General features: G+C 40.3%; 1 protein-coding gene across 1 annotated transcript in view; it reads left to right on the top strand.

Moving 5' to 3' along the window:
* Nucleotides 1–580: 580 nt before the first annotated feature.
* Nucleotides 581–25,821, top strand: part of XKR6 (XK related 6) — a 327,322-nt gene continuing 302,081 nt past the window's right edge. Inside the window, exon 1 of the mRNA XM_047856993.1 lies at nt 581–1,875. Coding sequence (XP_047712949.1) covers nt 1,130–1,875 — 746 coding nt within the window. The 5' untranslated portion in view covers nt 581–1,129. The remainder of the gene's footprint in view (nt 1,876–25,821) is intronic.

Below are 25,821 nucleotides of genomic sequence, written 5' to 3'. Positions count from 1 at the left end.
TTACTGACAGAGTTTTAGCACCAAAAACATTCTAAAAGGCAATCTTCACACATTCAAATAGCTTGAACAAGTAATTGATACACGTTAAACTCTGGCTAGTTCTGAATTTTCCAAATTAAGGTCACACAATATAAAAATCACATACTTAAAAAAAGTTGGTAGAAATATATTTCGAAGATGAAGAAAATACATTCAAGGTCACTGATGCCAATTCAATCTTCGCTCTAACATTCAAGGTGCAATAGGCTGACTTTTAATTGGACTTTGGATTTTTCTTAAGGGAATGATGGAAACTTTATTACTAAAGATGGTAAAGTTGTCAGTGACAAGAAAATCAGGGGGTCAACAGAGGGAGGTGTCCAAATACAAGTGAGAATCAGTCAGTTGTGTGTGGGAATCTAAACTGATTTATGCAATTTCTCAAGACCCTCAAAATAAGAAAATAAGAGAATTTTGAAAGAAGGAAAAAAAAAAAAACCACCAAAGAGGTGAGACACAGCCATTTTGATGGGGGGGGTGGCCTAACTACTCAATGAGGTCATCCTATCTCCCGGAAGTGACACGTAATCACCTGCTTTGCACGAGCTCCGCCCCTTCCCTCAGAGGTCCCGCCCCTTTGCCAGCAGCCGGGAGGGTGTTAGGGGGCGTTTCTCCAGGAGGAAAGCTGTGAGCTGCGACGCTGAGGAAGGGGACCCCAAAACGTCTGGCACTGCCCCCTCCAGGGATCACTTTGGACCGCATCACTCGGCCCAGCGGGATTCAGAAACGCCGAGGGGTCAACCTGATGGGTTTCGGGGTCAACGGAAGAGGGGAAGGGGAGCCCTGGCGGGGAGAACCCCCCGGTCCCCCGCCCAGCAGCTGAGGCACAGGAGGGCGGCCATCTTGGCCGGGAGGGTAGGGCTGGGGAGCTGCGGGCGCCGTGCGATTGGGGGGCTCGCCCGGAAGTGACGCCAACTACCCGGAAGCGGAGGGGGTTCCCTGGCCCACTCCCCCCTCGTTCGTTTGCTCCCCCGCTTCCTCCCCGCCCCCCTTCCTCTCCATTCGTTTCCCCCCCTCCCCGTTCCCTGCCTTCTTCCCCCCCCTACCCGTCCCTCCCCCCCCAACCTCCGGAGCTGGGAAGAGAGTCAAGATGGCGGCGAAATCCGATGGCGGTGGCGTGGGGGTGGGCTTTGCCCAGCTGCACAACCTGGACGAGGCGGTGGGCAGCGGCGGCGAGGAGGACGGGGAGCCCGGGGGAGGCGGCTGCGGCGGCGGCGGCGACGGCAGCGAGCCCGGCGAGAGCAGCTCGCTGCACATCTGCCACTGCTGCAACACCTCCTCGTGCTACTGGGGCTGCCGCTCCGCCTGCCTGCGCTCCCTCCTGGGCAAGAAGCCGCGCCGCAGCGCCGCCGCCGCCGCCGACGGGGGGGACCAGCCGCTGCAGCCGCCCGCGGCCGCCGGCGCCGACCACCACCCCCCGACGCCTGCCGCTCGGCCGCAACCGCCACCGCCGCAGGTGGAGCGGCCGTGGCTCGACTGCCTGTGGATCGTGCTGGCGCTGCTGGTCTTCTTCGGGGACGTGGGCACCGACCTGTGGCTGGCCCTCGACTACTACCGCAAGGGGGACTACGGCTTCTTCGGGCTGACCCTCTTCTTCGTGCTGGTGCCGTCGCTGCTGGTGCAGAGCCTGAGCTTCCGCTGGTTCGTGCAGGACTACACGGGCGGCGGGCTGGGCGCCGTGGAGGGGCTCAGCAGCCGGGGCCCCCCCATGATGGGGGCCGGCTACGGCCGCGGCGGCCCGGGCTCGGCCACGCCGGGGGCGCAGCGCCTGTGCCGCCTCTCCGTGTGGATCTGGCAGTCGGTCATCCACCTGCTGCAGATGGGGCAGGTGTGGAGGTAAGAGCACTGCGGGGGTGGGGGCGGGGGCCCGGGCAGCCGGCCCTGCGGAGGGCCCCGCGGGCGAGGCCAGAGCCCTCCAGAGCGCGTTCTGCCCTCGAGGTGCCTCGCAGTTGGGCCCCTCGGACGGGTCTGCCCCGGGGTCTTGAAGGAGGGGTTTGCCGCTCACTTCCCCTGGCGTCTGAAAAAGACCGTCGTTTGATCTGGATCCCTGGCCACGCCTTTTGGCCCTGGGAGGCCCCAGTCCCGCTGTTTGTCTTATCTTCTTCCCGGGTTCGCACTTACCGGAGACCCTGCCTCATCCTTTCCTTCCCTCACATCTCTGAAGACCTCTTATTCCCGTTGTCCCTTTCCCCTGTTTCCCAAGGTAACCAGCCGCTAGCGCTTTTTATCTGCACCCCAGCTCGCCTCCTGTTGGGGGGGGGGACCTTCCTTCTTCCAAGCTGGTTTTGCATTCGGTTTTTTCCCCTGGCGAGACATCTTCCCCTCTTCCCCGTCTTCTCTCCGCAGTGGCCTGTGTGGGGCCCTGTGCAAAAAACCCCTCTCTGCCTCTCCTTTTAGCACTCCTTTATTCCACGCGCCCTCCCCCCTGCAATCCTATCCCCTGCAAATGACTCTAAACCGCTGCCCTCCTTGAAGGAAAAATGACTTTTGTTTCTTTTTTCTTTTTTTTTTCTTTTTTTTTTGCTGGATTAGACCCTTTTTTTGGTGACAGGTAAAATTGTGTCGTATATACTGGGTGTAAGCGTTTGTTTTTAACTCTCACCTCCAGAAAGTCAATTAGCCACCTGGACACCTATTCTGGAGGAACGTTGTTTTTGATACCTAGGCCAGTGCGTAGGGGATTTATGTTTACACAAGCCCATGCTTGGCCCTGCGGCCCTTTCCTCTTTTGTAAATTTCCCCTGTGCCTGGTGAATACCTCCCAAACCACTTGCAGAGGTTCTTTTTGCTACCCACCTTAACTGGCTTAACTAAGGAAATGATCCCTTTAAAATCTTGGTAAATCTTTGCCCTCCAATTTAAAAGCTTGAGTGTATTCTGAAGACTGTGAGTTTGTAGGTAAACATTTGCAAGAGAAGCGAATCTTAACTGAAGCTGAATTACACAGAGCTCTTCGGGTACATTGCTTCTGTGAGAAGACATTTTGCCTAGATTGCCCTGAGTCCTGCACCTAGTAGGAGGTTTTAGGTGCTCTGTATTTCAGTTAACTGAGATGTACTTAGGTTAACTGACATAAAGTTCATTGTCTTTTGAATTGTTTGTCCAGATCTCTCTTTATAGTTTCAAATAAAGACGTTTCAGAAAGCATGGGATTGAATTAAGTCAAATCATGAAAGTGACTGCAAGAACTTTGTCCTGTAGGGTTTATATGCAGATTCAGGATTGGGGACCTGTGAGTGGTTCTTGATTTTTCTGATACTTCTAGGCTTGTTTACTGGTGCTCCTAGATTGAACCTAGCAACCTTTTTTTCCTAGCTGTACTTGTCTGCAAATAATTGGTTTCCTGTTGATAAGTTTATAAGAAAGGGGTAGTGGGATAAAATAGGGGGGAAAATGATGATTAACTTTTAGCAATTTTGAGTGTAGCATGCGGTCAGGTAAAATTTTGAAATATGTTTTGCATTTGAAATCTAAATCTAAAAACCTACCTGAACACCCAAATCCATATTGAATCAAAGGTAGTACGTTTGATACTGGGGATACTTTTTTTGATTTCTTGCAGGTTGGTAAGATGCAAAAGAATGAAGGGGGAGAGGGACAAGAAGGATGGGGGAGAGAGATTTTGAAATACTAGTAAAGATAAACCGCATATATTTAATAACTAGGTTTCTGAACAAGCCAAAGTCCCCTGTCGCTCCCTGTCTTTAACTCCTAAAGTGTAGACAATCAGTATCTTGGTGTCAGGTTCAAGTTCCTGAGAGAATGTTTCTAATGTAATCCATCCTAGGTATTTATTAGTAGTGAGCTTTTGGGACATGATGGAATTGGAGTTCAGCTTCACAAATTTCTTAGAACAATTTTTCCCCTAATCTTAATTGCATTTGGATAAAGAAGTCCAGATTTTGGAACAAACTAAAAAGTACATTTTAAGTGTAATTTTAGGCTTTTATACTTGTTTAAAATAGGGTAATATATTTCTTTCCCAGATCTTCCTTGAAGTTTCAAGATGTGCAGTGGTATAGATATTTCAGAAAGATGCCTGTGATTTTACTATGTTTAAATTTTTTTTCAAGATTAGAATATGTGTCTAAATTTTTCATAAAGCTTTCAAAGTATAAAGTACTAAAAGATACGTTAATTCAGCTAAGTTATTTATTCCAACGTAGCTGTACTTCAAAAGAAATAATTGCTGATGAAGGATTTTCTTTCCTTGCTTTAAAATTTTTCAATAAGCTTGTGTTGTTTGAAATGTCCCAGGAACAGTCTCGTCTTTACTACCTGCTAGGCACGTGGCTTGCATGCAAATCATTCACATGAAAAGCATTACAAGAAGGTTTTCATCCTTTTTTTGTTTGAATTTCTGGGCAAACAATTACTTATTGTGTGTATAAACACACATCATCTCAGAGTTTACTGCAGATTTTTGGGGTTACAGTTGTTCCCTTAATTATATTTGCTACTTAAATTTTGCTATTTCATGTGGTCATGTGACGAGGGTAAGGCCTAGGAATTATATCACTGATTTGGGCTACATTTCTAAGAAACATGTTGGTAAAGTTGTACATTGTTAAAACTGATTCCATTAAACCATGAATACCTGTCTCTTCACCTGCTTCTTCTTCTTCTTTTTTTTTTTTTTAATGTAAAATCATTTGACTCATGCTTGGACAGATCTCAGTGCTAATTTAAGAGAATTTAGTTTTCCTTGATAGTAGGGTGATACACTTTAACGTGTGATGCCTTTCCTGTCAAGATGCAAAATACTTGATAGCTCTTTCACCAAATGACTTTACAGAATGTGAGAAAATATTTTTGGCTAGGCCAGAATTGGAGCGTGGAAGAATAGTTGTCTGTGGGATGATTTGGTTTCATGAACCTCCTTTTGCAGAGTTTTGGTGTGTGATTAAGGTCTACTTAATGTATGTGTTACTCTCACTAATTACTTAACATGTAACTTAACGGTGTAGCTTTATGTGCTCTATTTTTCAGGTGCTTTTCCAAGGATGGAAGGTATATGAGTCACTCATAACAAGAATGTGAGTCACACCGGGCTTCAGTTTAGTGAAAGTGTTATTAGAAAGCGCGATCATTTTCTTAGAGGGTTAGACCTTAGGAACGGTTTGATTTAGTTTGTATATTTGCATCGTTGTAAGTTTTTTCCTTCAGTGTATCAGCCTTCCTTTGCTTTTGTGCTACCTTTAGAGGGTGTTTAGTGTTTCGGCAGTTCTCTGCAGTCACAAAGCAACAGTTCTTTGACTGAAATTTCATCTAATGTCATGATATCGCAGCCAATCGTTAATCTCCCTATTTGTTTTTATGGGTGTGTTTACACCTTTCTTTTTCACAAAGTCAAAGAAGAATTTATCTAAAATCTTAATAATTTTTGCCATTTTTAAAGTGAGTATCAACTGGTCTTTTCTCCTGGGAGATGGTGTGGAGTGGAGGGTTGCCTTCAAGGGAGAAAAAAGAAAAAGGTGTTTCACATATCATAATAGCCCCATCCATCTATGAACAGTTAAAAGCTTTGTGTGTTTTGCAGTTTTTCCTGTTTTCAGATTGGCATAATGTAGGGACACAGCTTAATTAGCAGCAAATGTTGCTGGGCTGGTGAAGATGGTTTTTTCATTACTGCTTCTTTACCACCTGCCCCCCCCCCCCCCCCCCCCCCCCCCCCCCCCCCGGCAATATATAGGGATGTTAGGGATGTTTGGCATTTTAAGGACCTTTGTTCTTGAATCTTTTAGAATGTTGGTTCCTAACTCTGGCTGAAACTAGAACCTACTACAGCTTTAAAAAAAAAAAAAAAGAAAGAAAATGTTTAAGGTCCCAGAGTGGGACCCAAGTAATCTTATTTTAAAAGCTCTACAGGTGATTACATGGGCAGCCAGAGAAACAGTTGAGAAACAGTTATAGAATTGTTTCAGCTTATTCATTTGGAGATTGTTGTTGGATTTGTGTTTTTAATAAATGATGGAACAGTTGGGAATGGAATGATGTGGTACTATGAAGTTCGGTTCCTGGACCCACTGTAACAAAAAGACTTTGCCTTGGAAACCAGTATCTAAAAATGTACCTGGAGCTGTTTCTAGTATATGCCCTTAAGGTACTCTTGTTTTTTGTTTTGTTTTTTTTTTGTTTTGAGCCCAGTATGGGTCTTCTAAAAGGATTTCTAAGTTGAAAGTACTCTTGAATAAAGGTAGACCACTTCTTTGCTTTTGTGTGATCCAGGTAGTACTTTTATGATTATGTTGCATGTAAAAGGTATATTACTTTTAACTTTGAAATGAATCTCAGGCAGGCTTGAGGTAAACATAACTGGGCTTACAAGTGGTATTGGACTAAGTGATCTACAATGTTCTTCTTGCTCTAAGATTTTGTGATTTAAGAATGGAAATGTTACCTTGCAAATAAGGAAATTTCATTCGTGTGGGGCCAGAGTACCAGTCACTGTCAAATGAAGATTGTATACGTGTGCGTGTGTGTGTGTGTGTGTGTGTGTGTGTGTGTGTGTGTCGGGGGCTTTACATATCTGCTTATTACTAGATGGGAATCTAAATATTTTAAAAATACATTATATTTTATCCATAAATTTAATGGAATTCTGTTTCAAAAGAAAGTGGGATTTTTTTTTGAGGGGAAACGAGAAAAATTGAGAGAAGTAAATGTTTTTGCACAATCAAAAAAAGTCTTGTTGAAAAAATGTTGAGACTTACCAGAAAACGGATGTGCTGTAAAGTGTCAATAATTAGAACAACGTGTGGCTGGCAGAGGAATTAGGCAAATAGGTAGTGAAACAGAATAAGGAGTGAGGTAAATAGACAGGTTTATGGGAATTTAGCAGATAGTAAAGCATTTCTAATCCATGAAGGGGAAAAGGGTTATTTAACAAATGATATTGGGGCAAATGACTACCCAGTTGGGAAGAATTGATTTCTACCTTACATAAATAAAGATTCTAAAAGAATTAAAGATATAAACATAAAATAGTACATGTAAAAGAAAATATAGAATAATTTTATAATTTTGCAGTGGGCAAGACCCTTTGATACCATAAAGGAAAAAAGAAAGGTATCACAACATTAAGTAGTCTTAATCTAGTTATTCCCTTCCCCCTCCCACCACCTGAAAAATCATAGAAATACATAATTAGTGGAAGTTATATATATAGATAAAGAGCTACTTCCTCAAGGAGAATGACTATGAAGAGAGCTTCCCTGAAAATTATTTCTCATTTTTCAAAGAATAGAAACAGTAAAACTTGACAATTATGGTAACTTTTCAAGGGAAGGTGATGAAAAAAATGGCATGGCGTTGAGTAACATTGCAACTAGTGATGAAGGATAGTATTTCCAGAATGATGGAGAAACAAAGCCTTAAACGCTATGTTACAGAAATCTAGCGTTCTAGAAATGTAGTAGGCACATGTCAGAAATCACAGGCAGTTCATTTCTGTCTCTTAACAATACACATACTGTTTTGCAGTATGATTTGATTTTGCAAACTTTATCCAAAAGTCACTTAGGCTTATGTAACTGATAAATTCTGGACTGTTGCAAAGATTCTGTGGGATTCAAAAGTAATCAGTGTCTGACATATTGCCATTTTCACCCTGGGCTGGTAGCTTTATGGTGTTACTTCTGCAAGGAAGTTTATGGCTAAAACTTTAGTTTATTCCTTCATAATGTTCTGTTTACCTACTTTCTTCTAGTTAGAATTCTGGATTTCTTGTTTCTTTCTGAACGAGTTAAATTTTTTTAAAATGTCATGAAAATACAACCTCATTTAAAAAGTTCAGTGACTTTTTGGGGCGCCTGGGTGGCGCAGTCGGTTAAGCGTCCGACTTCAGCCAGGTCACGATCTCGCGGTCCGTGAGTTCGAGCCCCGCGTCAGGCTCTGGGTTGATGGCTCGGAGCCTGGAGCCTGTTTCCGATTCTGTCTCCCTCTCTCTCTGCCCCTCCCCCATTCATGCTCTGTCTCTCTCTGTCCCAAAAATAAATAAACGTTGAAAAAAAAAAAAAATTAAAAAAAAAAAAAAAAAAAAAAAGTTCAGTGACTTTTTACATTTGCCTGAAGACAATCCACTACTTATTGTTAATGGGGATTTTTTGTTGTTGTTAAGGGACAGGACATACATAGTGTGGTATACAGGGAACACTGTATATTGGAATTAAGAAGTCTGGTTTATCATTCTACAAGTTACAAAAAAATCTCTGGCTTCAATTTTCTCATATTTATCAAATGAGAAGTTAAAGTTAGTGATCTTTAAGGTCTCTTCAGTTTTAAAAAGTTTATTATGCTGATAGGGATTAACACTCTGAAGTTTTAAAGAAGCAATTTCATGCTTTAGTTTGAGCAGTTAAAATATTTTAAAATGTATAGGTTTCCCAGGAACTGCCTTGAAATTTTACCATGTGTTATTTTGATATACTAAACACATTCTCATTATTTTCAATAACTTTGCTGCCTTGTAGAGGCATTTTTATCTCTCTGTAGTTAATGTTAGAATTCATAGCAGATTAGACTTTCTAAGAAATGTGTTAATGCTGGTTTATTAGCTAACTTTGTGAATTTGCAATTTCAGCTAAAATTCACATCTTTTAAAGTTCATTTTTTGTAGTCTTCAGTTATAAATTTTTTTACTGTTAGATTAAGCTTAAAGCAATGTATGTATCCAAGTTCTAGATATTGGAGGTTTTCCTGGATTGTTTATTAGATTAATTTTTTTATTGGGGAGGAACCTCAAAGTCACCTACTGCAGTTTATTATTTGCTATGTGTTCTCTAACTTTGAAAAGTTAGTGTTTGTAATTATTGTTTTTTTAATGGTAGCTTCTATGTCAGTTGTGAGCTGTTCTGGGAAATAATTCTAAGTGAATTTTGGTTTTGGTATTCTTAGATTATGGTATAGGTACTTTTCTGGTTCTAGTTGTATTTCCTGATTTTGCTTGGAGGACTTAGTGAATATTGTTACAATGACATTGATAACATTTCTACACAAGATTCACCTTTAGATTTTTCTTTTCTGTGTATATGATATGTATATATCTTGGTATATTACATTGTTTTTATCCATTTTAAAACAAATCACTATATCCCTAAGGTATTTTATGTATTGCTAACAAAGTTTCTCATATATCACTTTTACCTTGAAATGCCAGTTTTTAAAATAACTTTTTTTACTGAAGAATAATTGACATACAGTATTTCATTAATTTCAGGTATACAACATAGTAATTTAATAGCTCTGCTGTGTATTACATATCTGTGTCATATGCATTTTATAACTGGAAGATTGTGCCTCTTAATCCTCCTCACCTGTTTCGTCCATCACCACACCCCACTCCTCTCTGGCAACCGTCAAGTTTGTTCTCTGTATCTGAGTCTTTTTTCTGTTTTGTTTTTTAGATTCCACATATAAGTGAAATCACTGACTTATTTCACTTAGCATGGTACCTTATAGGTCCATCCATGTTGTCGCAAATGGCAAGATTTCATTTTTTAAGACAGTTTATTTGAAGTTAGGTTTTATGTGTTTATATATTTAATCAATCAGTCTATCTCTACACCCAGTGTAGGGCTCAAACTCATGACCCTGAGATCAAGAGTCACATGCTCTTCCTACTGAGCCAGCCAGGCACCCCAAGATTTCATTTTTTATGGCTGGGTAATATACCACATCTTGTTTTTCCATTCGTCTATTGATGGATACTTAGGTTGCTTCCATATCTTGGCTATTGTGACCGTTGCTATAATGAACATAGGGGTACACATGTCTTTTCAAAGTGGTTTTTGTTTTCTTTGGATACATACCTGGAACTGGAATTGCTGGATTGTATGGTAGTTCTATTTTAAATTTTTTGAGGAACTTCCGTACTGTTTTCCACAGTAGCTGCACCAATTTACAACCTTAACTACTTACAGTGCACGAGATTCCCTTTTCTCCACATCCTCGCCACACTTGTTACTTCTAACAGGTGTAAGGTGATTTCTTGTGGTTTTGATTTGCATTTCCCTGATGATTACTAAAATTGACCATCTTTTCATTGCCTGTTGGCCATCTGTGTGTCTTTGGAAAAATGTCTCTTGTTTTGTCCTGTTTTTTGTTTTGTTTTTAGAGAGAGAGAGGCAGCGGGAGAGAGAGAATCTCTAGCAGGCTCCACATTCAGAGCAGAGCTTAACGGTGGGGCTTGATCTCATGACCTGAGTGAAATCAGGAGTCAGACCTCAACCAACTGAGCCACCAGGCGCCCTCCTCTCCCTCCTCTGTCCATTTTTTTATTTTATTTTATTTTTTTTAATTTTCTTTTTTTCAATGTTTATTTATTTTTGGGACAGAGAGAGACAGAGCATGAACGGGGGAAGGGCAGAGAGAGAGGGAGACACAGAATTGGAAACAGGCTCCAGGCTCTGAGCCATCAGCCCAGAGCCCGACGCGGGGCTCGAACTCACGGACCGCGAGATCGTGACCTGGCTGAAGTCGGACGCTTAACCGACTGCGCCACCCAGGCGCCCCCTCTGTCCATTTTTTTAATTGGAGTGTTTATTATTAGTTTTTAAATACTGAATTATGAGTTCTTTATATAGTTCACATGTTAACCCCTTATTGTATATATCTTTTGTGACTGTTTTCTCCCATTGCCTTTTCATTTTGTTGGTCATATCCATTGCTGTGTAAAAGCCTTTCAGTTTGATGTACTCCCATTTGTTTGTACAAAAGCTTTTTAGTTTGTTGTAGTCAAAAGTTTTGAGTGCGGTATTTTGGTCTTTTTTTCTTTTTCAATTGTGAGGATACCATTTCTGTTTTATTTTGGTTATCAATTTGTAGACTATGGACTGTGTACTCATTACCCATTTCTAGGAAGAAATTTGAATATTCAGTTCAGAGAAAGGTAAACAAGAATTCTTTAAAGCACTCTTGGGAGTTAGAGTTGCTAATTATTGTTTACCGTGGGGAGATGCTCTCAAGGAATCATAGGTACATGAAATAGAAATCTTTTACTATTATGCCTCCTTTTTAGTCCATCTTAAATATACTGGACACATGAAGAAAGATGGCAACAGTGAGGAAGATACCAAATCCATTGCTTGGGAAGCCTGCCAATAAAATAGAGCTGGCACAGAGTTTAGAACCCAAGCTCTTCCAGATAGTGGACACACCTTACTTTCTGTCTTCAGCTGTGTTTCTTAGAGTGGTCAGAGAACATCTTGTATTTTAGGATAGGCCCCGGGGCTACTTGAATGCAGATTTATGGGCCTACCGCAGGCTTAAGGAATTAGAGTCTCATAGAGTTGGGCCAGGGAATGTGTTTTTCTTAGTCTTCATTATGGAAACTTCTAAGAATACAGAGAGTTAGAAAGAGTAGTGAACACCTGTTACCATCTACCTGGTTTCAGTAATTAACATAGATATCTTTGTCAGTGTATGTTTGTGTATCTAACATACTATGAGGAAGCACCTCTCTGTACTTCAAATACTAAATAATTAGAATAATTCTACATAGCTGTAATACCATTATCCCATCATTATCAATGATTCCATAATTTTACAGAATCATGTAATAACTGCTTATATTCACATTTGCCCATTTGCCCCCAACAATTTCTTCTATAGGTTTTTTCCCCTCCAAACAGGGATTTAATTATAATTCACTCATTGCTTTTGTTTCTGTTACCCTAGAACAGTTTTCTTACATTTTTTCCCCTCGTGACATTGACTTTTGCAGACTCTAGGCCAGTTCATACATGTTCTATATTTTGGATTGCCTAATTGTTTTTTCCAAGTATCATCTGACCTCTCTGTTTTCTGGGCCAACTTTAAGGTGCATCTAGGGGCTTGATTTTATTCAGGGTACATATGTTTGCCAAAATACTGCTTCCTACTTCCTTTTTGCATCCTGTCAACAGGCACATGGTATCTGATGTGTTGCACTGTTAGTGATGCTAAGGTTTATCTCTTGGTTAAGATTCTGACTGCCAGATTTTTCTGTATAGAGGTATATATTTTTTCCCTTTTGCAACCAGTAAATAACTCGTGGGATAATACTTTGGCAAGATGTCAGTGTTGTTTTCTAGCAACCTTTTACCCACTGCCATTAGCAGCCAGTGAGAATCCTCCCTGTTATCAATTATGACATGGTTGGTGGGAGGTGGGATTTGTATTTTAAACAAGCTCCCCAGTAATTCTTACCTTTCTTTAAAGTTTGGGAGCCTTTGCTCTAGAGGAATCAGTACCTGAGAATTAAAAAAAAGAAATTCTGTCCTGAAGAAGTGAGTATGAATCTAGGCGCTGATGAGTTCTCAGTGGGTTGTCAGTAGACAAAGTTTAAACTGCATGTTAGTTTTGGAGGAGCAAAATTAGTGTTCTCATGTGTTTCTCATATGTAATAGCAATAAGTCAAGGTAAAGACTAACAGAGATATGTAGTAACTATTAGTATGTATGACTTAAAGGAGAGTGGTATAGAAGAGGCGTATAGAAATTACTAAGGAGGAAAGGCAGCTGTATTGAAAATTCTGTTTTTGCAAATATTGTCTCATTTAAATTTTCATAAGTTTTTGTGCTCATTTCATAGAGGAAGAAATGGGTTTAGAGAGGTTAAGTAATCTGATGTTACTGGTAACTAACTGGTGGAGAAAGGTTTTGAAGGTAGATCTCATTGATGGCAAAATTTGTGCAGTTTTCTTTATCAGACTTCTCTTGTAATGATCAGAAGGCTCTTCTCACTAATTACTTTGCTCTACTTTGGGACTTTGCTGTTCTGCTTATTGAAAATGGAGAAATGATATTCTTGAACCACTGGGCCCTCTTGATGTAAAGCTAGGGTCCTTTGAGACCTCTGATTTCTAGTCTAATGTATTAAACTCTGAGGAGTGTGGTAGGCTTATGACTCTTAGTCAATTGTAACTGCTGTTGTGATTCAAGCAGCTGAGTGGTACTGCTGAGTGTATATCTTTAGGAAGTTATTTTCTGTACTTCACCCTAGTCTCTTTCTTGGGATAGGTGATCCTTCCAACCCCGTGATTTCCACATTACAGAAAGGAGTATGTAGGGTTGACCACACCCTCTTGGCCACTCTTTATCCTTGCAGGTCCCACCTAAAGGCTGCACCCATATGTTGGTTCTTAGGTGACCTGTTGGAAACACTGAGAGCAGCAGCTCTTAAGATTCCTAAGATTATAAAGCTATTATTTCCAAACTTTGGCTGTGCATTGGAATCATCTGAGGAGTTGGATATTTGGGTACTACCATAACAGATTAGGATCCATTAGATCTGGAAGGGCCTTGGAATCTGTATGTTTTAAAAGCCTGTGTTTTCACAAAGGTCCCCCAGCAGTGCACCGAGATGAGAACCACAGTTGTATAGGTTGATTTCTGCCACTATTTGCAGTGATAGTTCTTGAGAAGCAGTTTCTGTTAGGATCACTTGGAAAGTTTTTATAAATCTGAGCACTGGGCATGCCAGATTTAGAGCAGTGGACCATACAGAGGAAGTTGTGATGATGATTTTAATGGATCACACCAGTGTTAAAGCAATCTCTGATTTGACCTTACCCTTAGTTGCAATGGGTTGGTGAAAGTGTGTATTAATCAAGTAGTAGCAAGATTTGTCATCTATTATGGCATATGGATTACCATAAACTAAAGCCTTAGAATATTGTAAAGACATTTAACTTTAAAACTGTATGGGGTAGGGGCGCCTGGGTGGCGCAGTCGGTTAAGCGTCCGACTTCAGCCAGGTCACGATCTCGCGGTCCGTGAGTTCGAGCCCCGCGTCAGGCTCTGGGCTGATGGCTCAGAGCCTGGAGCCTGCTTCCGATTCTGTGTCTCCCTCTCTCTCTGCCCCTCCCCTGTTCATGCTCTGTCTCTCTCTGTCCCAAAAATAAATAAACGTTGACAAAAAAAAAAACTGTATGGGGTATAATTGAATATTCCTTTGATTCAGAAGCTTCTTTGGAAGTCTGAAGTACTTCGGGGTCATTATTAACACAAATTACCACTGTTAGTGTTCTAGAAGTGCCAGGTTAGGTGTTGGGGAGATTGATATTCAATCCAGAGTGAATTTCACATCTCGAATTTTCAGAAATGTTGTATATGTTGAAGTCAGTACTAAGGTAGGATTCCTAAAAAGAAACCAGTGAGTGAAAGAGAAGTGACCTAAAAGGTATTAAATGGGTGTCATTACACACAGGGATGAAGGAAGCAGAGAAGAAAAATGATTTCACTACATTTTGCTTGACAGATTCATGAGCAGAGGGTGGATAACTAGGGAAGGGGATCGGAAGGGGTCATGGAGTGTTTTGCTCTGTTACTCCATGTTGGTAGGATATCAGTACAGTAGATCAACAAGGAAACCTAGAATCCGCACATACCAAAATAGTGTCCCTCGGGGTTCCATGTGGGAATGTAGTGTGGCAGTGGTGAGGCAGTTCAGGCTCCTTGTAACTGGGAAGTTTGGGGTCAGAAATCCTAGTGGAGGCAATGGCTGGCAGAGATGGGGCACAGAGTTTATGGGCGAGCACCGTGTAGACCAGGTTGGATCCTCTGATTTTGGATCGAAATGAGCAAAATTCCCACATCTGTCATTTTGCTTGGTTATGAGGAATGCAGCTCTGGAGGAGTCACCTAAATAGTATAAGGAGCCTTGTATGTTCAGGATGCTGCCATTTTGCCTTCTTTAAAGCAGTTTTCATGAAAGCTGACTCCAAAGGAAAAGATTATGCTTTCTAAAAAGGAAATTATATTTTCAAAATTCAAGCAATCCCAAATGGTTTGGTTAGACCTAGTGTGTGATGGTGTGCCTTTGGACTAGGAGAACAGAGAAGCTACCTAAAGGATTTATTACTCTGCAGACTAAATGACAGTTGTAAAAGCGAAGCTGAAGTTAAAAGCAATTATATTGTAGATTTGGAAGAATAGAGAATTAGAATATGTTTGTAGCATTTATGGACTATATGGTTTCCATTGTTTGCTAGGGACTACATAATTTTTAGGTAGGTTTTCAGATGGTAGTTGTCTAGGATTAAATGAGATGGTGTTTGTCAGGCTGCTAAAGGATTTGTAATGGGGACCCATGAGGTTGGATTGTGTCATTTTGCCTGTTTGCTTGACATTTGCAGTTCACGATCTCAATTTGTGATATGCTCATACCTATTCCTGAAAAACCTCTCATTCTGCAAAATCACGCACTAAAACTAAGGCCTGTGGGGGAAAAAAAAGGATTAAGGCTAGACTACTTAAAACTATGTAACTTTGTAACCATAGCATTAACAAAAACAATGAGAATCCAGATAAAAATACCACTACGGTAGTATGGGTGACATTTGCACTCCCTGCCAAGATGATTCTAGGTCTTATTTTATTCTGGGACATGTTTTTCTTTGATATGTAGGTTCCTGTAGCTATTAGCTTCTATTGGAGGCCGGTTTCACCATAATTAAAGCTCTGATGTAAGGTGTAGCCTTCATGTGTGTCCACAGCATCACAAGATAGTGGAGAGCATAACGGACCCTAAAGCCAGTAAAGTGACCACGCCTATTTGTGCCACAGGAAGGTAAGACTTTGGTAAGATTCTCAGTTACCACTTTTCTTAAAATCTTTATTTTGTTTTTCCCTCTAAGTCTTTCTCATTATTTCTGAACAATCTTGTCCAGGATAGCTTCAAAACATTAACATGCTGGGAAGAATCACTCAAGAACCAACACTACTTTCCCATTACACTGTTGTCATTCCCATTTTGCGAGGCAGGTGTGAAGGAATCCATGGGACAGAAGCATGCATTTTGGCAGAACTGACATATTTTTGAGTCTCTGACGGTTTCATGATGCAGCTCTTGAAAATACCAAGGTTCTATTGTTTTGGGAAGTTCTAGTTTGGGAGACACTAGTGTTTCAACGTTAAGTGAAATTGGTACCCTTCTCAAGTTTTTTTTTTTTTTTTTGGCCCTTACATACAATAAGTAAGTGAAGAGGGGCTATTTTAATCCATTTTAAAATGTCTGCTTCTATCACACAGTCATTGGATGGAATGTGGGGATGTCTCAGTGCTGCATCATTTGAACCACATATGTGGAGCAGGAATGGTTTTAAATTTTGGTTCATTTGAAATGTGGTTTTAGTGAGCTTTTAAATTAAAATTCATCTGAGCATACAGTAAACAGAAAAAGGAGCAACAGTAGCCAGTTGTCAAGGAAAAGACTGATGGGTAGAATAAACAGACGGCTTTCAGCAATATAAACAATCTGTTTTCAGAGAGTGTTTTTTTTTTTTTTAAAGGATGATTGGGAGAATTTCCAAAATAAGTAGAAGTTAGTTAAATGTGAAAGGCAGCAGATATACAACATTTATGTTAGTGACTCTTACAGTTTGTTTCCTCAGTAAGTATAATAGCAAAAATTTTGGTGACTTAACACAATAGAAATGTCTTGTCTCCTGTGGGTGGTCCTGGCTGATAGTGGCTTTTACATCCTTTAGGGACTCAACACCCTCAGCATTCAGCCAGTGAAAGGAAAGGGAAAATGGAGAAAGCATAATTGCTTCCTAAAAGCCCTACCTAAAAGTGAACACATCACTTGTGCTGAAAATCCATTGTGAAGAACTAGCCCTGTGACTGTAACCACATCAGGTGACGCTGGGAAATGTATTGGTGCCCAGGCGGCAGCTTTGGACCATAGAAGAGGAAGCTTAGATTTTGGTGGACGCGCTGAGAATTAGACCAGGTATCCTTCAGATTAACGGAAGGTATATACATGTGGGTGTGTGATGTAAATTGCTATTGACTGAAGTATCAAAGAGAATTTCATTTTAGTTTGATTCATGTTTTAATTCAATATTTTAGGATTTGTGAGTCGTGTCAGACCTCTGTCTCATTGTCTCCTTTAAAAAATGTAAAAACTTGGGGCGCCTGGGTGGCGCAGTCGGTTAAGCATCCGACTTCAGCCAGGTCACGATCTCGCGGTCTGTGAGTTCGAGCCCCGCGTCAGGCTCTGGGCTGATGGCTCAGAGCCTGGAGCCTGCTTCCGATTCTGTGTCTCCCTCTCTCTCTGCCCCTCCCCTGTTCATGCTCTGTCTCTCTCTGTCCCAAAAATAAATAAACGTTGAAAAAAAAATTTTTTTTTTAAAAAATGTAAAAACTATCCTTAGCCTGAGGGTCGTATAAAAACAGGCCAATCCCTGTTTTAATTGGTCAGGTAAAACAAGTAACTATTTAAAGTAGCCTTTAATAAAAATAACTAAGTTCAAACATTTTAAGTGTGATCCATACTAAATATACTAAATTAAAATGTAATGGAATAATACAACTAGAGTTAAATTTTTCAGATGAAATTTAATTGAGGTAAAAATGTCCCTCGTAAACTAAATAAAAAGTATTGTGGCCCTATGTCTAACCCTTGTCAGTATTTCAAGTCTTTTTTTTTTTTAAGTTTATTTATTTTTGACAGAGACAGAGTGCAGGCTTGAGCTGGGAGGGGCAGAGAGAGAGAGGGAGACACAGAATCGGAAGCAGGCTCCAGGCTCCAAGCTCCAAGCTGTCGGCACAGAGCCTGACGCGGGGCTTGACCTCACGAACTGTGAGATCATGACCTGGGCCAAAGTCAGACGCTTAACCAACTGAGCCACCCAGGCGCCCCCAGTGTTTCAAGTCTTAAAAAATAGTTCATCTGATTCAGGACAGTTTGGGATCTTGCGACCTGAGCACAGCTGATGTGAAACAAAGCTATGTCCCATACTTGGAGACCTGGTTGGGCACTATTCCCCAATAAGTACCCCTGAAAGTCACTTCTTGTTTTTCATTTGTTAATTGTAAAGGTCACCAAATATATGACCTAAATATATGTGTAAAATTCATACTTAAGTTTTGAATTTTATGCTAAACTTTACATTATTAAAATTCTAGATTCTATTTGTATGCTAATAACCACTGGGGATGGATTAAAATTATCTAAAAATTCCTTACAAAGTTGTTGAAGCATCTAAGTATGAATCAGTGTAAAACTCAAACTAAAATGTTTTCATCAAAACATGTCAGCGTGTTTTAGAAGTTCTTATCGAAATCCATAAAATATTTAAAAAATAGAACCTATTACTCTCGTATTGAAGGTTTAACAGTCAACTGGTTTAAGATGTTTGTTCTGTTAATTCCAAATATTATTTAGGTTACATTTTCTGGTATTCTTAATTGGCTTTAAATATTAGCTTACTGAAACTTTAAAATAATAAATACATATGTTATTTAGAGGCTATTTAATAAAGTTCCTCTACATAATATCACCATCAGTTGAGACTCTATGAGGGGTCTAGATGAAGATCCTTGTTTTTCTACAAAGCCAAGATCTGTGACTTGTATGCAGTTTTCTGAGACTATTATACTGTAATGATAAAACTGCAAATTAGGATAAAAATTATACACCAAAACCTTTAACAGAAGCTATATGGTGTTACAGGTCAAATACACATTATTTGAGATAAAACTTTTGTCCCATTGATCTTATTAATATAATTTAATACTTTTAGTATATTTACTTATATTATCTGGAGTTGGCTTAGTCTTTCCCTCCCACTAGTCTATCTGTTGTAGCTATGCACTATTTCCCACACTACAAACAGATCTCACTCCCCAGTATTGTATAAAGCCACAAGGTGACCCTGTCTGAGCTTGATCAAAATAAATACTGGTACATCTATGCATTCCAGTATTACTGCTTCAGATGTTATAATGGTTACGCTGTGTTTAAAAGCTTATTCATAAGCCTTTTCAGGTTTTAATTTATCAGCTCACTTTTGGGTGGACTCTTCCAAAATCATACTTAGTGGCATTATAGTAATGTTAACACAGATCTTAGGGAACTCTAAGGCCAAATTAAAGGCCAAATTAAAAATAAGTAAATTAACTTCACATAATACTCTTGATTGACACAGATACAATCTTGAGTAATATTTTTTTTTTTTTAAATTGAGCAGATAACGCTTCACACCCATTAGGATAGCTACAGTAAAATAACAACAGCAGAATAACAAGTATCGGTGAGGATGTGGAGAAACTGGGACCCTTGTGTGTTGCTGGAAATGTAAAGTGGTGCAGCCATTATGGGAAACAGTATGGTGGCTCCTCAAAAAATTAAATGTAGATTTCTATGTGATGCAACAATTCCACTTCTGGTTATAAACCCAAAAGAACTGAAAACAGGGACTTGAGATATTTGTACACCTGTGTTCATAGATGCATTGTATATACTAGCTGAAAGGGGGAAACAACCCAATGTCCATGGATGGATGAATGGATAAGCAAAATGTAGCATATACATAGACTATTTATTATTCATCCGAACGAAGGAAGGTCTGACACAGGCTACAACATGGACGAACCATGAGGATGTTATCCTAAGTGACATAAGACAGTTAACGAAAGCAGGTTACTTAGAATAGTAAACTTCATAGAGACAGAAAGTAGAGTGGTAGTTACCAGGGAGCAGGCAGGGAGGGAAGAATAGAAAGTCAGGTACAGTTTCAGTTTGGGAAGATGGAAAGAGTTGTGTGGGTGGATGCTGGTGATGGTTGTACCACACTGTGAATGTATTTCGTGCCACTGTACACTTAAAAATGGTAAGGATGGTAAATTTTATGTTAAGTGTATTTTACCACAGTTAAAAAAAAATCAACAAACCCTTCAGATATTTTGACTTCTTTCTAGCCTTACAACTTAAAACATAAAAACATGAACAGATGAAATCTTTTTCTCTTCCTCACCCAGGACCATTGGCCAGTTTAAAAAACAAAATACTGATATTTTGTTTTTTAATACTGATGAATACTGTCCTCATAGTCAACCCATTTAGCTTAAGGCATACCTCTTATTAGTGTTGTAGTTAGACTGTCCAGCTGGTGACTGGCTGTTGTGTTTCCTAAAAATGCTTAAAAAATTTTTTTTAATGTTTATTTATTTTTGAGAGAGAGAGAGACATACACACATAGAGTGCAAGAGGAGGAGGGGCAGAGAGAGAGGGAGACACAGAGTCCAAAGCAGGCTCCAGGCTCTGAGCTGTCAGCACAGAGCCCAACGCGGGGCTCGAACTCATGAACTGTGAGATCATGACCTGAGTCGAAGTCGGACGCCCAACCGACTGAGCCACCCAGGCGCCCCAGCTTCCTAAAAATACTTTAAAATTGGTCACTTCCATAACACAGTGTGATCACTGTTGGGTAAAAAGTTAGTCCTGGTGTTAGCCTCCACAATGATAACCTATAGTGTCAGATTTGAAAAAGAGAACCCCAACATTATTAAATCTGAAATTACTCTAGTGAAAAAAAGGTAGTATTTTGTATCAAAAGAATGGTCTTCCAAATTCTCCCTTCTATGGCATGACCTGTGGTCATGAGGCCCAGTGCTGCCTAATAAGGAGGGCTGAGGGAGCCAGTAGAGTCTGAGCCTTCAGGGCATGCCTTCTGGAGCCTGAGTGATTGGTCTCAAGCTTGCCTCAGGCCAGTTGTTAACTTGGACAAGTTATTTAACCTGTCTGCTTCTGAGTTTCCTCATAGGTAAAATACTGCTTATTTGGGGTAGAAAGATCAGGAACAGCTTTATGGGGGAGGGTATCACTATCTTACATAGTTGTTTGAGAATTAATAGTTAATACACGTAAAGTCTGATACATAGTAAGTGCCCACTAAATAAATGTTTGGGACACCTGGGTGGCTCGGTCAGTTAAGCGTTCAACTTCAGCTCAGGTCATAATCTCGTGGTTTGTGAGTTTGAGCCCTGCATCAGGATCTGTGCTGACAGCTCAGAGCCTGGAGCCTGCTTCAGATTCTGTGTCTCATTCTCTCTTTGCCCCTCCCCCACTTGTACTCTGTCTCTCAAAAATAAATGTAAAAAAATAATAAAAAATAAAAGAATGTTCAATATTAACAGCTTTTTCTACCTGGCCCACAGTCTTTAGGATTGTACCTGGCATTGATAAGGTTCTACTTGGCCAAATTTTCCTCCTTTATTATCTAGATCTCTTTCTATACATACCAAGTACCTTGCTTAGGTATTCAAAGTAAATTCTCCAAATAAAGATATGATAATGTTAAAGGAGTTATAAATATGTGTTTATTAAGTGACTGTTCTTAGTGTAAGTGAAACCAAGGAGAAAACTATAGTCACTTTGTAATTCGTTTACATTTGATAAATGCTTGTGTAAAAAGTGGGTTGTGTATATTTAAGAATGAAGTTAGGTGGCTATGTCTTTTGAAAGAAAAGTCAAAAACATTATCTACTACCCCCAAAATCTAAAACATGAGCTTTTAATTTTGTTATTATTGATTTTTTTTTAATGTGAACTTTTTAAAGAAAAAATGTTGGGATGCCTGGTTGGCTCAGTTGGTGGAGCATGTGACTCTTGATCTTGGGGTTGTAGGTTTGAGCCCCACGTTGGGTATAGAGATGACTTTAAAACAAAAAAAGAAAAACGTTGCTGTAAAATATTGTCATGCATGTATAAACTTTTGATGGAAAAAGAGTTCACCACCCTATAGTTGATGAGGAAAATACTGTGTATAAAGGTTTAACTATGCAACAACCCTTTAAAATCCTTTCAGCAAGGAAGAAAGTTAACTAGCCATTTTACAACCTTTCCAAACAACATTATTGACAGAGCTTCTCTGGACCTGCTACTACTGGGTCAAAGATCTTCAGTGGCCCCTCTTCATTCGCAGAATATACTCCAAACTTAACTAGTATCTTGGAGACTTTTTGGTTGTCATAGCTGGAGAGTGCTGCTGGCATCTAGTGGGTTGAAGCAAGGGACGCTACTAAACATTCTGCAGTGAACACGACAGTCCTCTGCGACAAAGAATTACTCAGTCTAAAAGATAGAGTGCCTGTGTTGAAAATCCCCCACATGGGTAGTCCTTTGTATTGCTCTGTTCAAATTCTAATTATCTTTTTAATATTTATTTATTTTGAGAGAGATAAAGGGAGCATGAGTGAGTGCCAGGGAGGGGCAGAGGGAGAGAGAATCCCAAGCAGGCTCTGCACTGTCAGCTCAGAGCCTGACTTGGGGCTTGATCCCACCATCACGACATCATGACTGCACTGGAATCAAGTCGGACGCTCAACTGACTGAGCCACCCAGGCGCCCCTCTAATGATTTTTTATGACCTTTTTAAATGGTTAACTCTTCCATGAAAATGGGTACTGGTCTTTCCATTCAAATCATCATTCTTGACTGTTCGCTTTCTCAGGGAAAGTACTTTGGCACTTAATATTTTTATTTTATTTTTTATTTTATTTATAATTTGTTCTCTCCTTTAAGAGTGGGCTCTGTGTCTGATTCGTATTCATTTCTTGCAAAGAAATTTGTACATAGAAGGGTGCACTGTTTGAAAGAATGAACAAACGTGGCATTAAAGCATTGCATGGTGTTGACACAGGGCAACTAAGCCACCTATCTTACTGAACGATAGACACTCAGTACTTAGAAGATGGGTGTAAATGGGAGTCTCTGAACATAGAGTTTGAGTTGGGCCTCAGTGAAGGGGTAGGACTTCAACACCAGAATTTTGAGGGGGGGACGCAAGACTGTGATGCGAATATAAGTATACACACACACACACACACACACACACACACACACACACACGCATACACACACACAGTATTTTCATTCTAATGCTGCCTTGAAAATAGCCTTCACCAATTTGGGAGGTTTGCTTGTGACAGTTTCTTAGGGTCTGGTTGGCTCAGGTGGTGGTTTTAATCTCTTGCCTTTGAAATGTTACATGAACTAAAAGTATGTAGTGGTTTATTTTAATCTTTTTTCCATGTATGGTGGCTAAAGGCTAGGTGCCCGGTAGGAATTAATAAGAATAATCAGTTATTTGCTTTTAAAAAGGAGACATCTGTCAACTTGTAGTCCCAGTTGTCAACCGTATCTTGGTTTTCTCCAGCTAGATATCTATTCTTTGGGCTATTGGACTCCTGTAGGCTCAGACAGAACCAAAACCAGTCAGAAAATGGAGAATTAAAGAAGGATGTGTTCATCTGTATTTTAGCAATTGTGTTTTTTTAAGGGCTTTGTCTCAATTTTATTTACAGCCCAAATTACAGTGAAACTAGAAGTTTTCTGTTTGGTCCACGCTCTTCTCTCATATCTTTTTTTTTTTTTAACCTTTAAATGTTTCTACTTAAAAATTAAATTTTTTTTTCTTTTCCTTTTTTTTTTTTTTTTTTTTTTAGTGATTTCTTCATGGCTGGGAAATTTTGTATCCTTTCTTTTTCTCTCCGAACTTTAATGTGTATGTACACAAAGTTTCTTTTTGGTTGGAATTTAGTTGTACTCTTCAGAAACTGCTTGATGACCACCTGACATCACATGAGACTATTTAATGAAGTAATCCATTTTTAATACATTAATTTTTGGGCCAATTTATAATTTTCCAAGTTTCATAATATTCTTGAGGTTGCTGCAGGTCAATCCCGGAGCTGATAAACTTTCAAAAGATTATACCAGAGTAGACTGATTCGTTGTTGAACATGTGAAATTATTGATTTGACCAGAATCCACGTTTGTGGTCTGTTTTTAGTCATTTTGCCAGTAATAGTGTCGATTAGGTTAACCTCTTTATCCATAGGACGGTTTTCCTGCCGCTGCCTGTTGATTGGAAGACCTGGCTCCCACCCAGCCTCTGTGGCCTGGTACCTTGCTGTCTGTTCTATACCCTGATTTCTTGCCTCTGTTACAAAACTTAGTACGATGGGATCAGTTCTGTGTAGTTCCCAGTACAGAAGGAACTCAGGCTTCAGGCTTTCTCTGTCAGAGAAGTATCTTGGAATATACGTTAGATCATTGTTATCAGTTTCTTCCTAAAGGCTGCTGTAACAAAGGATCACAAACCGGAGAGCTTGAAACAGCAGATATTTATTCTCTGACAGTCCTGGAGACAAGACTGAAACCAAGGTGTCGGAAGGACCATGGCCCTTCTGAGACTGGCTAAAGGGCTCCTTGTCCATTCCTAGCTACTGGTGGTGACAGTTAGGCCTTGGCACCCTTTGCCTTGCAGCTGCATAATTTCATTACCTGATTCCATTGTCACATGGCATTCTTCCCTCTGTGTCTGTGTCCAGAGTTTTGTTTCCTTACGAGGACAACAGTCATAATTGGGTTAGGGCCCAGCCTACTCTAGTATGACTCCATTTTAACGTATTACCTTTGCAACTACACTGTTTCCAAATAAGATCATATTCTGAGATACTGATGGTTGGGACTTCCACATATCTTTTTAAGGGACACAGTTCAGCCTGTAACACTCAAGACTTTAGCATAGCAGGGTTTAAAATTCTCTTTCACAGTTGATGCGTCGATTTGACTAAAAATGAAGGCAGTTAGGGTATAGGTGGCTCTTCGAATAAGGGAATTATATGCCGTAATGGTTACAAAGTAGGTAAATCTACAGCTTTGCCATGTGACAGGTAGGAGTCTTTGTGGCTATCCTATTATGTGCGTTGTCACACAACTTGTTCCACCCAACTTCGTATGTAACAAGGGGAACTCCGGTAGGGCTTCGTTACGCATTACCCTGCAGATAATGCCTTTTTCTCAGCTTCTGTATAGCGCCATTTAGGCTTTGGAACATATGACACAGTTCTTAGTTTGCCCACTGGTGGAACGAGAACTCTACCTCCCTGGTAGGGTTATTCCGAGGTTTGGACGAGAGGATGTTGGCATCGTATCTGGCGCACATGGCGTGTTTGCTCTGTGGGAGTTGCCCTCTCCTCCTCTCCATCTTCTCTTAGCCTTGGCCACGCTGGAAGTGGCTGTCAGCGGAGCAGCTGGAGTTCGTCGCGCTGCCAGCAGTAACATCTTGCTGCCAGTGGTGCCAGACTTTGCCCAGTGTTGAACTGGCTAAAAATAGTAACCAGGAAGACGGCCAGGGGAGGTCTCTCGCTCAGATTTCGAGACTTTATGGTGGTTTTTCTTTGAGAATGGTACTCACACCTTACCAAGATGCACTGATGGCTTGTGGACCTTGGTCCCGTTGGGTGCGGTGCTGTGCGGCACCGTGATACCCTGTGTACTTGGGGGTGGACCTCGTCTGCCTTCTCACCCAGGTGTTTAAGTAGTCCTGGATTTGGGGATGGCGGGAAATTTTGTGGGACAGACAGCACCTGAATATTTCAGAGAAGAGGTTGATAAGAAATTTGGCTCAAGTTTTAAAAACGTATATGTGTTTATTTAATAAATAAAGGGATAATATAGTAAAATCACCAGTTTACCAGTATATTTGAGACCATTTCCTAACCCTTTAAAGTGTCAATATCATGCTTAAGTTTTCTTTGGGGGGAGTTTGTTCTTGATGTAGTAAATCTGTCAGATCCTTGCTTATCATCTGTTGCGTTAGGCAATTTCACTCAGCTCACCCTCAGTTTCTGATTCTGTAAATTGGAAATGATAGTACCTATTTTATTAATCTTAAGACCATTACGAGCATCAGAACAGGATTTATACGTGTTTGTCAATTAGGTCACTTCTCAGGTTTATTTCAATTACGAGATTTTTCAACTTTTTCAAATCACGTAGCTGGTAAAAGTGCGTTGAAGATGCTAAGTGCGCAGAGCAGTGAAACCGGCAGTTTGGAAATACCGGCACACAAGTTGGGAACCTTGTAAAATGAGTTTTGCGAGGTTTGTTTTACACTCATGGAGTAGTACATTATTCAGCCCGTCTCTTGGGAGTCAGAAATTAGTATTAATGTGTCAGACTTTAAATGTAAACAGCACTTGTCTGATTTTTTTGAGAGGGACACAG

The sequence above is a fragment of the Prionailurus viverrinus genome, chromosome B1 (assembly GCF_022837055.1).
Source record: "Prionailurus viverrinus isolate Anna chromosome B1, UM_Priviv_1.0, whole genome shotgun sequence".
Lineage (NCBI taxonomy): Eukaryota > Metazoa > Chordata > Mammalia > Carnivora > Felidae > Prionailurus > Prionailurus viverrinus.
The sequence above is the reverse complement of the archived record's forward strand: the minus strand, read 5'-3'. Positions and strand labels throughout refer to the sequence as shown.